The sequence below is a fragment of the Meriones unguiculatus genome, chromosome 5, assembly GCF_030254825.1.
Source record: "Meriones unguiculatus strain TT.TT164.6M chromosome 5, Bangor_MerUng_6.1, whole genome shotgun sequence".
Taxonomy (NCBI): Eukaryota; Metazoa; Chordata; class Mammalia; order Rodentia; family Muridae; genus Meriones; species Meriones unguiculatus.
The window spans coordinates 83,808,254-83,823,908 of NC_083353.1; the positions used below are offsets into that span (position 1 = coordinate 83,808,254).

Below are 15,655 nucleotides of genomic sequence, written 5' to 3' on the forward strand. Positions count from 1 at the left end.
TTTGTAGTAACATAGCGACTTCGCTTATTTTCAGTTTGTAACACCAGAATTTTTACCCCTGGACATGAGTCAGTCTATCTTGCTATTACTAGCCTTGCTGTTTCTATTGTACAGTTAGGTTCTTTCCCTCTCTCCCTTCTCCCTGTTTGTGTTTTCTTTCATCACAGTGGTATGATGAATAACCTTGGCCAGCCATCTCTAGACAGGTGTCCATGTTGGAAAATGATACACACAGAGAATAGAGGTTGTGAGACCCCATTCCATAGGATGAGTTGAATGGTGCATCCTGATGTGTGTAGGTTTGAAGCAGAGAAGGTTGGACAGCTGTAGGCAGGTGGGTAGGGGTCTTGTGAGCAGGGAAGAATATGACCTTTCTATACCCTTAAGAAAGTATGAAGTGTACATCTGACAGGCCTCCAGTAGACGTAGCAGCCAGGTTGTGCTGCCCTCTTGACTCAGGAGGGAGGGTAGCATACTTTCCAAAGCTATCAAAGACCTGTCCTAACCCAGCTCTGAGGAGCCTATGGCCGTCCTACTAAGTCTTGGAACTTGGCTGTTATTTTGAGTCATACCACTATGTCAATACACTGAGGATATTTTTTTATTTCATTTCTTTCCTGTCTTCCAACAGATGTTTGCTGGAGGGAAACTCCTTTTTGGGGGCTGTGTCCTAAATGGCTATGGCTTTAGTAAGCACAATCTGCTGAAACAGATCTTCCGGGCTCGACAGGATTGCAAGATGGGCTACTTCCTGCCAGACAACTACAAATTCAAGTAAAACTGGACAAGGCATCCCACAGGGAGGGACAGTGGGGCAGGAGACTTGGACTGTGGGAAGGCCATGAGTAGGAGAGCAGGTGGTTGCCAGAGAAGTGAGATGAGGAAGAGCCAGAGTGGGGAAATGAGGTGCAGCCTCTTCCTACAGTTCGATGAGCAAAAGGAGGGTTAAGCAGGTAGGCAGGGAAAAAGGGAAAGCAGGCAGGAAGGGGTGAACAAGGTCATGCTGTTTGTCTCTCTGAGTACACATTTGGGTAAAGGGCTATGTGGGAAACAGAAGGCACTGCTGGTCTTGGGGTTCTTGGAAAGACCTTATTGGACAGGAGGTCCAGCCACACTCCTCAGCTCCAGTCTGCACATACATTCAGCATGGCTTCTGCTGGGTTGCTAGGGAGGCCCCACAGACACAGTCATTGGTGGAGTAAGCTTAGGTATGCACATTCTACTAGGTGCTGCCACTTCTAAACATGTCCAGGCTGGCTCTGGTGAGAGGTAGAAGGAAGTCTCTGAGCTCAGGACACTGTAGTCTACTCTAGGAGGAGCCTGGACTTTATGCTGAGGTCTGTATCTGAGGAAAACTAGCATTTAGACTCCATTGTGCTCTGTGGTGTAGGTTCCTGGGAAACTTGCTAGGTCAGGGGTCTTAAGACAGGGTTGGAGCCCTGACTCTGCCCTGCATTGTCCGGGTGACCATCAATCAACCAGATGGGTTCCAAATCTCTTTATCTCTTATCTTTAAGATGAATATAATACTCAGTCTTGCAGAATTTTAGAGATTCTACAAAAAGTGTTTGTTAACAAGTTCTGTAAGTGGTAAACAAAGATCAGACCTAGGATAATGTTATCTGTAATATCTGTTTGCAAACCTGAGCCACCTGTGGTACACCTACACAGCACCAAGTTAAGTCCCCCACTCCCACATAGACCTGAAGATTTTTATCTTTTTGTTTGTTCAGTTGGTTTTTTAAGATAGGATTTCTCTGTGTAGCTCCAACTGTCGTGAAACTTGTTCTGTAGATCAGGCTGGCCCTGAACTCAGAAATCCACCTGCTTCTGCTTCCCAAATGTTAAGAATAAAGATGTGTGCACCACACCTGGATGCAAATTTCTGTCTTGGTGTCAGCTCACTCTAGGGAGCTGATTTGGGTTTTGTCAGTCTGCTTCACCTGGAGGATGTGATACATTCATAGGAAATCCATGGAGGTCACATAAGTAACCTCAATATTTTGGAGTACTCAGTAGAGAAGGCAGGAAGAGGAAGAGACTATGGGGATAAGGCAGGGTAAACAGAGAATTCTGAGTGTTCTAAGTTTCCATTACTCTTAACACACAGAGAAAGCTGTTGGAGACCAGACATTGACAGGTCTAGGGAGTTGTAATGGTGAGTCTCAGAAGCTGGTTACAGTTTAAATAAGAATGTGCTGGAGACATGTTGGGTCTTATTGGGCATTTATATCCATAAACCTATCACCTTAGATTTCCTGTATTTTAAAAGATACTAGGGAACAGGAAAGTAAGATGGTTTTATTTACAGTTTGAACAAATGGGGAGGAATCTAGTTATATCTCCCACTGTGCTTGTGGCCATCTTATAGATTATGGAAAATTATGAGACAGAGGCTACAACATATGAAAATTTATGTAATCCCAGAGCTTAGCCCCCTAACCTAAGTCTCTGGGTCCTAGGTGGGAGAGCACAACAGGCTTGTAGCCAGACAGCCTCAGTGGAAAGCACATGTAGAATGTGGTTCTGACATAAGCATCCCTGAGTGAGACTGTACACAATACTGACACTTAACCCCTGCCTCCTTCCCTAGAGTTGGGGACAGCTAAGGGAGGTCACGTGTAGTTTTCAGGTCCCAGTATCTGTTGCCCATGAGCGGAGATGTGTTACCCTGCCATGCTCACACTCTAGCAAAGACTTGGGAACAAGAGGGACCAGGATAGGGCGAGGTGTGAAATTCATGGAGGCTGAGGGGATGGGAGAGTTTGTCCCCTGGCTAATCAGCAGCAGCTCCAGAAGGGGTGTGTGTGTGTGTGTGTGTGTGTGTGTGTGTGTGTGTGACCTTCACCCCCCATATAGCGGTGAAATGGCTAGTTGAAACATCTCTCTCCACCTGGGTACTTATCCCACCCTCCTCCAAGTAGACAGTCAGTGATGACAACCACTAGGAGGTGCTTTATTAACAATTTGGGATTAACAACTTTAAATGAGATAAAACAATTTTAAACTGCTTGGCACATAGGCTTTGACAATTTAAATGGATCAGGTTTGAATTCTTGGTAGCATAAAGATGCTAGTCAAGAAATCTTTCAGCTCTGAAAAGTGTTACAGCTTAAAAGTTCTTGGAAGGCTTCAGGGTGTCATCCATAGCAGTCCCTTGAAGAAGAAATCTGCTGGTCAAACAACAGGAACACCAGGAGCAGCAGGTCTTGAAGGCTGGAAGCAGCTCAGGAATGAATTCTCATTTGTTGCCAAAGTCTTGGGGGCTGAGACGGGAATGAATCCTCCTGCCTGTAGCTGGAGTCATGGAGGCTGGCTCAAATGAACTTCCTACACAGGGACAATTCTGTCCCCTGCCTGTCTTGAAGGCAACCTTCACTGAGGGCAGCCTTCCTTTAGTGAAGATGAACAGCTGGCTGGAGCCCAACCCGAAGTATGTTCTGTCTTGTATCTGCAATCCCCAGAAGGTCCATTTGTACTGGGTGCCCGCTGGACTCTGATTGGCTGAGTGTAGATATGCAAACAAAGGGAAAATAGGACCAACCAAGGAAGAGTTGTTAGGTGGGGGAGGGAGAACAATACTTAGGCCCCCTAAAAAGTTGCTAACAGTTCACAATCAGGTTGAGAAGACTGTCTACCGAGGCAGGGACACTTGAAAACATTTTTTTTTTTTTTGGTTTAGTTTTTTGATTTTGTTTTTTTTTTGTTGTTGTTGTTGTTGCTTTTTTTGTTTGTTTTTTTGTCTGTTGCTACAGAAGCTCAGTGGGGAGATTTTGGTCAGGCTGCTTTTTTCTTTTTCTTTCTCTTTTTTTTCTTTTTCTTTCTTTTTTATGGCAGTAGAACATACAATCGTATAACAGTTGCAAGTGTGCCTGTGGCATCCTGTGGCCCTTTGCTCTCTGTAGCACATGGCATGGTCATCAGGGAGAGGAGTATGGAACTGAACTGTGGGCTCTAAGCTCTCTGCTCTGTATTGCTAGAGTCTGCATGGGTGGCTGTGTACAGAAAAGCAACCCAGGACCCTGAGCTAGGAGCTCCTGGCATAGCACATATACCTTACAGAAGGAGAAATTGAGGGCCATCAAGGAAAAGGATGTGCCTTGAATAGGAAATAAGTCCAGACTACACTACAGCCACGACCTTTGTCGTCTCTGCACCTCAGTCATATCCTGAAGGGATGGGACATAACTGTTTTAGGGCTGTCTTTACAGGAGACAATCAAAATCCGTCAGAAACAGCCACACTCTGCAGTGACAAAAATGCCTTGAAAACAGTGTTGGCCCCATAAGCTGAATGTTATGTATACTGTAATGTGCTCAGTGGACCACAGAGAACCTGTGAAATCTATGAAAGACAAAGTCCTTTGTAAATTGCTCACATCCCGGTAGGTCACAATGGGCAGTGGGAGCTGCTGAATGAATTAGGAAGGGTCTCAGAAACCACTGGGCCTCTGCTCCTCCCAAGCAATGGAGCACTCTGCAAGCTGTCACGAGCCATGAACAGTGTCCAGTCATCTATGAAGTGCCCTACCCTGCATAGCACTTGGTAAACCACACTGCAATCTATGAAGGACAAAGCATCTTATAAACTGTCATGTTCCCTGTGATATGCAGACTGGAGTGATACCTCATAAAGATAATATGGTATGCAAATGTCAGTGTGAGAACCTCAGAAGGTTTGTGAACAGTCACGATCTTTATGGATGTTAAGTGAAGGCTTGGTTGTGCTGTGAGTGCTTCTGGTTGTGAGGGAGTTCTTCACTCCTGGGCCACCACACTCACTGCACCCCCGCCTTCTGCTCAACTTAGAAGAGGCAGGACCTACTGAGTCACAGCAGGAGGTGGCCAGGGACTAGTGAAGAGAGATGGCCGTGGCAAGCTGCCTTGTTCCACAGATTCATGTGTTGAAATCATGAGCTCCATGGTGATGGTGTTAGGAATGTGGATTCTGGGAAATGACCAGGCCATAAGAGCAGAGACATTATGAGTGGAGTTAATACCTACAAGCCAGACTACTCCTCCTGCTATGTGAGAATAGTGAGAAGCTGCCATCCATGAGGATGTCATCCACGAGTGTCAGCAGGCACTGAATCTTTCTGCCTTGATGATGAACTACTGGTTTTGGGAACTGAGTGCAGTTCATGTCAGAGATCTGTTTGCCATGCAGGAATAGCACTTTTAGAGCATCCAGAACAGCCAAAATGAGTGGCTCAAGCACCAGATGTGCATCATTTCAGTTCTGGGGGATGGAAATTGGATCCAGGTATGAGCGGGCCACAGTCCCTCTTAAGTCACATTCTAGCCTCTCTTTGCCTTTGGTGACAATATCACCCTGATGTGACACTAGTCACATAGGATTAGGGACCCACCTCACTCCAGAATGACTGCATTTCAACTAATTATGAGTATACTGATGCCACATCCTAGGGTCCTGGGGTTAGGACTTCTGCATATGAATTTGGGGGACACCTTTGGTTCACAGCACTACATGATGACATCATTTCCTTAGCCATTTCCGATTGGTTCTCCTTTGCTGCTTTCCAAAGCCATCTGTATCCTGCAGGCATTGTCTGTGCTCAGTGTAGCATGGACCAGGTAGCTGACAGCATGGGGATGAGGGCTATGCAGCCCTTCACAGAAACTAGGAAACTGACCTCCAGTGGTCCCCAGGTGCCCAGAGTAGACAGTTTCTTTCTTGGCACACTGGGAAGAAGAGTGCTTTGATAGTTCTTCTGTGGACTGGAATGGGGGGGTAGCACTGAGTGAACCCTGGGCTCTCACCTCTGACCCCCTAAGTTATGCTTTCCTATCACCCCTCCACTGCAGTATGTCTACCTATATGGCAAGCCTGGAAGATGCTGAGTCAACTAAAAGAGCCCCATCTGAAGATTTCGAAGGCAGTGTCTCTTCATTGGCACTTGGAGACAAAGTAGAAAAAGAACCTTCTCCACCCCCTGACAAGTATGTTTCCCCATTTCTTTAGTTGGTAGATTAGGGATGGCTCATCACATAATCCCTAGCTTGGTCTCAGGCCACTAAGGCTACCACAGCATGGCTTATGCCTTGGCAATCTGTGTCCTTCTTGGTGCAGGTCAGCCCTTGACTTCCAGCCTGTTTTTTTCATGGTGTCCCATTCATTAGGTGTCAGGGTTGTACACTAGGTGATACACTTTGTAGCAAGGCTGCACAGTCCAGACCCATCTGTCAAAAGGATGGAAGCTGTTCCCAATAAGTTTCTTGGTGATGATGACAGGGAACAAAAATCACAATTTTGCAGTGTCATTCTTTCCAGAAAGATAAAAAAGTCCTAGGATCAGACTATGGTGTCACCGGACCCCCAAGTTGGAGCTTTCTCCTGCTACTCTCCCTCCTGGGCCATCCCTTATCAGCTGGGCCAGGCTCCCTGCCTGCTTGATTATTGCCCAGAACCTGGATCTTCCTGTTGTGTGTTTAGGTCGAAACAGCCTGAAGTGGAACCACAGCCTTTACTCAAGATCAGGAGGAGCAGTAAGAAAAGCAACAGCGGGAAGAAGACAGGTTCTAAGAAGTGATGCTGGAATTGCCAGCGAAGCCCTCCCCATACCCATCCCCTACCTCCCACCACCACCACCACCCTTTAATAAATGCGCGTGCCCGTAGTGTCTGGGTGAGGAGGTGGTGGGTGGGACAGGCCCAGCTCTGACTCCAAGAAGGCCAGAAGCCCCCATAGCTAGTTTCAGGCTGGGTTCTTGAAAACTTGCTACCCCCAATTCAGTGCTTTGTCTGTGGCCAGGGGTAAGCCTGAGACTACAGTTCTGGGGAAAAAATGTTTATGGGTAAGGGACTGCCTGCTCAACCATTCAGCAACCCTGGGGAGTCCCCAGAAGGGACTGGACTGTGTTTCCCACCCTCTGTTGAATTGGATAGACTTTTGGTAGAAAGAAAGGGAGAGGGCCACAGAAAGGGAGAAAAGACTGAAGGAGTGGTGGAAAGAGATGAGAAAGCTGGCAGGAGGGTGAAGGATGGGAGGGCAGAGAGGGATGCCAAAGGAAGAGGGAGACTAAGAGGAAGAGGAGGAGTGGAATGAAGGCCAGAGTCCAGCAGATACCTCGAAGGCTCTCATCCCTATTTAGCCCAGCATGGAACACATGGGTGGACTGGATTCTCCTTTTCCTGAGTGCATGAGTCTGGGGCATCCTTGTCAGTGTCCAGGGGCCCCAGGCACCTGTCCTCTGGGGTACTTGCTGCCTTGTCCCTTACCTTTTAGAGAGCTGCATCTCTCACGACTGTTTAGTCAGTAAGCCATGTCCCCGTAGCAAGAATTTTGGAGGGTCTGCCTTGGCGCCTAGAATAGGGTCCAGGCCCCAAACTCCAGGCAGCATTTGGTGATGTATTTTACAGATAACCATTTGTGCTTCCTCAGTAACACATGCTTTTTCAATCTGAATTTTTAAGGCTTAGTTTTTGTCTGTTTTTTGTTTTGTTTTGTAGATTTCCAAGACATTGTTTTGAGTTTGTTTCTTCCCCTAGAAGTGTATTGGAAATGGCCTGCTCTGTTCTTAAGCTGCATATGTTATTTTCAAGTCTTGATTTTTGATAGGGGGCTTAGTGCTCTAAGCATGCTCCTCTCTTCTGCTCTCATGCACAAAGACAGATAAAAGCAAGAAGGCAAAGGGCTAAAGTTCTTTTCTGTTTTCACAGATAGGCACCCCCAAGCCTAGTGAAGGTCAGAATTGAGGCTTCTACTCAGGCTACAGTCTGAAATGAAGCCTCTGACCTGTGCCTTTTCAGTCTTTAGGCCATGTGCTCAGCTGTCTGTGCTCAGCTGTGGATATGCTAAGCAGTCAGTGCTTTGCGTACCAGAAGGGGCAGGACAGGTTCTGGCCCTATGCAGATGCTTAGCACCCTGGAGAACAGGAACACTTCCCACTGGCAAAGCAGGCAGTGAATGTCCAGGGCAGCATCATTAGATTGCTCCTGGAGAAGGAGAAGGAGGTAGAGAAGAGGAAAGCCCTTCTCCTTGGAAATGCCAGGAGAAATGCTCTCATGAAGACAGGAAGGTGCTGGATTGTCTGAGTTTAGATTAGTGCAGGGCTTCTTAAACTTTTCCCACTTGGGACCAAGACATATTTTACATAACCCTGGGCATATAAGTGTGTAAAATAGGCATGCAAATAAAACATTTACTGATAATAAATATAAAGAAATATATTTAAAACAGTTTTTGGGCATAAATATGATTTTCCATTGTTAAGGATGTAAGCAACTTTGCATCCTTAAACAATGAATGTGCTTATATATTTTACTTAAGGAATGAAATGTTGCCTGAATATTAAATGCTATAAGACTAGAGTCACTTTGCAGAGTTGATAGATATTCTGATTTTTATAATCATCAATGCCAAGAATGCCACTTTATATAAAGTGGAAGAAATACATTTAGAGCCATTTTAGAAATGATCAGAAAATCTTAAAATAATACAGTATGTTCAAGTAAGGTTTGCCCTAGAGATACAACGTTGGTCCAACACCAGTCAATATCACCCCCCATATAATCGACTAAAGAAGAAAAACCAAATTCTAACTCCACTGGTGTAGAAATGCAGTAGATACAATCTTAGCAAACCAAAAATAGATCAACATCTTAACTTCAAAAAGTTGACGAGAAAAGCCTTCAGGAAACACTTTATTCATAAAGACTCTTTAAATGTATCGCTAGTGAGGTTAGAAAAACAAGGCTGCCACCAGTGACAAAATGTGCTGGAGACCTGAGCCCTCACACAAAATAAAGCAAGGGATAGGGACACGAGAGGAAGGGATAAAACTGAGTCGTTGCACGTGATTGCATGATCTGCCTCAAAAACCAAACAGAACCAACGGGCAAGCATCAGAATCTTGACACTAGATAAAAGTATGAAGCCACTTTCTTACAACAAAAGGCCCAGTACCAAAATTCAAGGCCAGTGAGTGGTGTGGAGTCCTAAGCAGAATGACATCCATCGATGCTTTGAGCCCAGAGAACTGAAGCTGAGAGGAAGAGGCTGTTCCACTAGAAGCCCAAGTCTACCCAAGGCCATCAAGACACACCACGAACCCAGGGCTCCTGTTGCTGAGGTCCCTCATACCTCTCACCCAAGACCCTTGAGTATCTCACAAAATAAAGCCACTTCCTGCAGTCTCCCAACTGTGCTGAGACTAGGCAAATCTTTGTCTTCTGGGTCTCCATGTCTTCATAAAATGTGATGTTCTGGGATAGTGACCTTTCAGGGATCTGGGGCATATCAGTTATAATGAAAGAAAGCCTTGGGCTTGGAAGATGTATATAAAAACAATTTATTTAAATTGTTAAGCACACATCTCCATTGCCACTTTCCACATCAGCTGGTCCCACCTACCTGTGGGTTGTCTCACAGGCTCCAGTATCACCAAGGGTTAAGAAGCTTGGCTACTAGCCAAGCAGTAGTGTTAGCCTTGAGCAACATAGCATCCTCCTATCTGTGCAGTCTTCCAGCACCTGGCCCAACCTAGCTGAGGCTTTTCTGCTGGCTGCATCCTAATGATCTCCATAAGGGAGAGTGGGTAGTCCTGTCAGCTCTTTTAGCTCCCCAGCTCAAATAAATTCCTGAGCTTCTCTGAAGCTGTCAGTTCACATGTGGGAAAGAGATTTGGGTTTTACACACTATTGGTCCAGTCTGAGGGAAGAAAATAGGAAAAGGAGGGCTGAGAGAGGTCCTGAGGTAGAGGACAGGTGCTGGGGAACTGCTGTGGCCAGGTGCCCTGGGTCTTAGCTCATCCTTCTGTGTACCTGAACAGGGGGCTTCCAACTGGAGACTACGGCTCACTAAAGAGTTGAAATTCCACTTGGAGGATGTGATTCACATTTTGGAGACAAAGATTGTACTAGGAAGTGCATGTAGAAAGTGGCAGACTTTACTTCAGCCACCCTGTGTGTAATATGTGAAACATGCACCGCCCTCTCGCCCCAGCCGTCTGTATGAGACCTCAGATTTATTTTAAATGACTATTGCTGGAGGGCCTGGGTTACTGTGGGTGACACCACCCCGGGGAACGCGGTTCTGGCTCGTATAGAAAAGCAAGGTGAGCAAGCTGTGAGGAACAAGCCTTTAAGCAGCATTTCCCTATGGCCTCTGCTCCAGTTCCTGCCTCCAGGTTCCTGCCCCGACTTCCCTGACGATGGGCAGTGCTATGAAAGTGTAAGCCAAATCTTTTCTTCCTCAAGTTGTTTCTGGTCATATTTTCTGTTTGTTTGTTTTGTTTTTGTTTGTTTTTTTGTTTTTCGAGACAGGGTTTCTCTGTGTATCCTTGGCCGTCCTCGACTCACTTTGTAGATCAGGCTGGCCTCGAACTCACAGAGTTCTGCCTGCCTCTGCCTCCCAGAGTGCTGGGATTACAGACATGTACTACTGCACCTGGCTTTCTTGGTCATGATTTTTATCACAGACATAGGAAGCAAACTAAGAGTTGGTGTGGTGTTATGTGCACATGTGCGTGAGTGTACACGATTGTGCATTCAGGGAGGCCAGAGAAGGACATTTGGGTGTCCTGCTCTATCGTGCTTCATTCGCCTTATTCCTTGAAGACAGAGCTTTTTACTAACCTGAGTTAGGCTGGTGGCCATTTTCCTGTCTCCACCCCAGACAGTGCAAGAGCTTTGGATTCAGTTCCTCATGCTTGTGCAGCCCATACTCTTGCCCACTGAGCCGTCTCCTCTGCCCAGATTTTGGCTATTCTAATTGGCATGCAGCGGTACCTCATTGTCTTTTGAATTCCGTTTCCCTAATGGGTTTCTTTCTACATGTCATTTGCCATCTGTATCTCCTAAGTGCAGCATCTCTTTGGGTGTTTGGTCTCTTTTGTTAATGAGGTAGTTTTCTCCTCAACAATATATTTTTATTTATATATCTAGTCCCGCTCGCCCAGAACTGGGATGGAACTTAGGGCCTTGTGCATGCTAGGCGAGTACTCTACTACTGAGCTTTAGCCTCAGCCCTTGGATTGGATATGGCTCAGTCCTTTACTGGATATGGCTTCTGAAAATATTTTCTTACAGTCTGTGGCTGTCTCTCATTTTCTTGGTATTGTGTTTTGAAGAACAGAAAAAAATTTAAGTTTCATTAAGTCCAGCTTGGTGACTTTTTCTTTCATGGACCACATCTTTGCTGTTGAAGTTAAAACGACATTGTCATAATCCATATTATGATTTTTCTCTGCAATTTTTGTAGTTTTACTTTTCATGCTTTGGCCTGAGACCCATCCTGAGTTAGCCTTGGGGTGACAAGCTTAAGTCTGTGCAGATTCACTGTTTGGACATGCCTGCCTAACACCTCTTTTATACTTTATCATGTTACCTTTACTCCTCTGTGAATGGCTGGTTGACAATATTTGTGTGCGTTTATGTATGGGTTCTCTGTTTTGTTTCATTGATCTGTTTGCTTGTCCTTCAGAATGGCCAGAGACTTGATGTTAGCTGTAATATGGTTTGTCTTGAGGTCTGGAGGTGTCTTCAAGCTCTGCTCTGCCATTTCTAAGATGTTAAGTCATTTGCCCAAAGCCACTAAGTCCGCAGCCTTTCTCATGGCTGGTGGGAATGCAAGCTGATGCAACCACTCGAGAAAACATTACAACTCAAGCCTTTTGACCACAAAGCTTGCATTTGGGGCTGAGATTAAAACAGGAAATGAAAAAAGGAGGAGAGAGAAAAGGAATGAGATACATGACAGTTAGCAGCTTGCTTATCAGCTTAGTAGGATTTCCAACGATCATGTAAACAAACTTGTGCGAATGTCTTCGAGAGGCTTAACCGAGAAGACCCACTCTTAAGTCTGAGTGATGCCAGACCTTGTGCTGAGGCCTCAAACTACATGTAAAGGAGAAGCACACACCAGCCTCCATCATGCTTCTTCTCCCCAGCTGTGGACACAATGTGGCAAACTGTTTTCATGCTCTTGCTGAAAACAGGAGTTTCATGATTTCCCTGCCATGATAGATAGGCTCTCCTTCCTTAATTTGCTTCTGCCAGGTATTTGGGGTTTTCTTTTTGTTTTTTGCTTGTTTGTATATGTATGTCAGGTATTGGAGATAGTAATTTCTCCAGAAGACAACAATGGAATGCCAGGCTCCACTGTGCCCCCTAAAGTCAGCAATGGTGCTGAGTAGGGCTGTACTAAGATGACCATGTAAGTGTCAGCTGATTTTCCCAGGAAGCAAGAGTCTCTTCCAACTGAAATGCAACATATTTGTGTGCACTCAAGTGTGTGGCTCCTATCTAACCACAAGCAATAAACCAGACAGGAAACCATCCCCTGTCCTGTGGGGAGAGACACCAGACCCAGTCAGTATAATGTATGGTGTATCCCAGTATTTACAAAAGCCATGGAGACAATGAAGGAGAGCCTGGCTGGAAGCATGACTTTTGAACAAAGCCCTAAAGGAAGTGAGAGATGAGCCTTGCAGATGTTTGAGAGGAAAGTCCTCTAGGCAAAGGTACCAACTGGGGTGAGTACATGCTTGTGGCAGTGATCGAACAATGATTTGCCAGGTCTCAGGGCATTAGGACAAAGGAGTAGGAGCCAGTGAGGGGGAAGGTGAGTCTTAAGGGGGCAACAGCCTTGGAGGAGGGGGCTTGGGGTCCTGAAAGGACTTTGGCTCTTACTCCAGGGAGGAAGAGCCACAGAAGTGCTGAGCAAGGAAAGGCCATAGCCAGTGTAGTTTGGATATGGTCCCTGTGGCAGCCAGCAAGAACAGTGTCTGGCACAAGATGGAGGCAGGAGAAGTATGAATATGTTTTAGAAATCAAACTAAAATTTCTTAACTGACCACCTGTGAAGTGAGAGGGGGAAAGGTGGCAGGAACATTCCAGGGTTTCTGGAGAAGGTTCTAGAGTCCTGAGGAACATGGGATGCCAGGAGCTAGAGTACGTGTGTGTGTGCGTGTGTGTGTATGTGTGTATAGAAGTTCATAGGTTCCTCTGGAGAAGGACTACAGAAAAACTAACAGTAAAATTCTTAGGTATTATATCAAGTCCTTCTTCAGGGGTATCTGGCCTCTTCTTTTCATTCAAAGGGTTCTGGTCTGCAAACTGGCTTACGTCTAGATATAGCTTCACAGACCAAGATTCCCTATTGCTATAATTCAAAGTAGCCTTTTAAAAATTTTGTTTGAGGATTTTTCTGCTTATATAGATCAAACAAAAATGAAATAGGTTTTTCTATTTCACACCTGGCAACACCATGCCCGATTAGCCAATACCAAAGGTCCATGAGTCATGCTACCATAAAAAAATCAGCTTACTTGTGCTGACCGTTATGGATTAGGCCATTATGGACATTGCCTATGCTGCCTATTATGATAACTATGATTGCCTTGCCTTTGGTGATCAGCACTGCTAACTAGCCCCTGCTACTTGGAAACCAAATAAACCCATCACTTTTAATTCATCCAACTGAGCAGCAGCTTCTTTGACCCTATGGTCAGGGAACACCATGACCGATCAGCCAGTGCCTCTAGACCTATAACCAGAATATGTGTGTACATATGCTATTGATGGGCCCTGAGGATCATCAGTGGTGTTATGTCTGGCATCTCCTTCAGGGAAAGTCACTGCTGGCTTAGCAGACAACGAAGAATTAATTTCCTTATGCAAATGTGGAAAAGGCATTACTTCAGGTGTTGGGCGTGTGGGCACATTTTCTGCTAAGGGTAGAGAGATTTCTTCCTAAGATGAGACAAAGCCTTGAGAATCTGAGGGTTTGAAGTTCTCAGCCTTAGTAGGCTCCTCCCACACATCTCCATTGTGTCATAGGATCCTATTCTTTACCAATTAATGCCTTTAACTGCCTACACTCTCCAATGCTGGGGTATGACTATTCATTGTAAGTCATCCAATTAATTCATATAATGAAGGCATCCGTTTGATTTTTCACAACATGACCTCCGTGGGTGTTGGAGAGGAGGCACACACAGACACCTTTAAACTGTTTATATACATCTGGAGCTGTTCAATTTTGTCACTAAGTTTATTGTTGTCCTTCACTGTATTCTGAGGTGCTGGAAATGGGTTAATTTTATTACGGAGCTCATGCTTTTCCTTTTCCAATTTATCCAGAGATGCTAAGAGCAACCAGCCTCAAAAGTTTTATGTACAGAGTTGCCTCTCACAATTGATGAATTGGGATAATCAAGTGCATTTGTTTCCTTAAGTTTGTAAAACAGTTTACACCCTGGGCTTTCAGTACTCTCCAGGCTTCCCAGAGAGACTTCAGCAACTGTCGGTGTCAGCAAATTGGAAAGCCTGTTCCAGAAACCTAAAAAAAATCCTCCTATGCTTCTGTTGTCCTGGAACCACTTCTGGCACCAAAATATATATTAGTCCAGGTTCTCTACAGAAACAACTGATAAAAAGAACACACACATATGCACACAGAGAGACAAATACACACACAGAGAAAGATTTATTACAGTGGCTTTTAGGTTATGGTCTAACTTTTCCAACAATGGTTGTCTTCTGGTGGGAAGTTCAAGAATGCAGTAGTTTCTCAGTCCATGAAGTTGAAGGTCTCAGCTGGTCTTCAGTGTAGGCTGTAATCTCCAAGAATCAGGCTCTAATACTAATGAAGGAATGAACCTGCCAGTGAGTGTGAGGGCAGACAGGCAAAAAGCAAGTGCTTTCTTCTTCCATTTGCTTTATATAGGCTGTCCCCAGAAGGTGTGGATGGGTCCACCCACCTCAAAAGATTCAATCGAAAGACTCAATCACAGGTGATCCCAATTGATTGGGTTTTAGTTAATTCCAGATGTAGTCAAGTTGACAAAAATATCCATCACACCACCTTTGCCCTTGCAATGAGGCCAGCCTGGTACACTGTTTCCAGGGTCTGGCCTTTTTAAATTTAGCTGCAGGAAAAAGCAGTTTGTGCAAGCCTGGAACTCACAGACAATCAGCAACAGGAAAAAGTCATCCAAGGGGAGTGCTCAATGAATTATGGAGGCATTGTTCTTGAGCCTAAGGAACCAGTGTTGCTGTCTGAGCCTAGTGGCCCTCCCAGGGCTGCAGGCTCAACAGTGCAGGCACAAAACTGCTGGCTGTGTCAGGACAGCACAATGGGGGCAGCCAAAGACAAGAAAGAAAAAAAAAGAGAGAGAAAAAGAAATAAAAATACTGGAAATTCCCTGTGTCTAGGGATAGAAGAGCCTTTCTAGAAAATCAACAGCCAGGGAAAGGCTGCTTACACTCTTGGGTGGGGGCCTCCTGGCGCAGGAGGAAGTTACAAGTGGTGTTTTGAGATATTTTCAGTCTAGTGTGATGTCGATTGATTTTCCAAAACACAGCCTCCTCCCACTGTAGGAGAGCTGAAGTCAGAGAGCAAGGTACAGAACCAGCCTGGACATAAACAGGAGCTGACCCAGTTGGAGAGCTCCAGTGAGTTAGATGGCTGGCTTACAGCCCGAATAGCCCCATGGGTTTGTGTTCCAGACCTCACCTTGGTGGAAGAACCAGAGGTAAGGTTGGGTCCTCTGCACAGAAAGTCTGCAACATAGCCAGGCATGTTTTGCTTGCCTACCTCTCCTAGGGGGCGCTCTCTGTTATACAACTAGCCCTGTTTCTGCAAAGCAGACAGAAAAGATAACAATGTTTATGGAGAAGATACAGCCCTGAAC

The 15,655-nt window shown here is 45.4% G+C and overlaps 1 protein-coding gene across 1 annotated transcript in view; it reads left to right on the top strand.

The window, feature by feature from the left end:
- C5H3orf20 (chromosome 5 C3orf20 homolog) overlaps nucleotides 1-8,153 on the top strand; it is a 54,613-nt gene extending 46,460 nt beyond the window's left edge. Inside the window, exons 13-15 of the mRNA XM_060383756.1 lie at nucleotides 632-774; nucleotides 5,826-5,960; nucleotides 6,454-8,153. Of these exons, the coding sequence (XP_060239739.1) occupies nucleotides 632-774; nucleotides 5,826-5,960; nucleotides 6,454-6,550 (375 nt within the window). The 3' untranslated portion in view covers nucleotides 6,551-8,153. The remainder of the gene's footprint in view (nucleotides 1-631; nucleotides 775-5,825; nucleotides 5,961-6,453) is intronic.
- The last annotated feature ends 7,502 nt before the right edge of the window (nucleotides 8,154-15,655 follow it).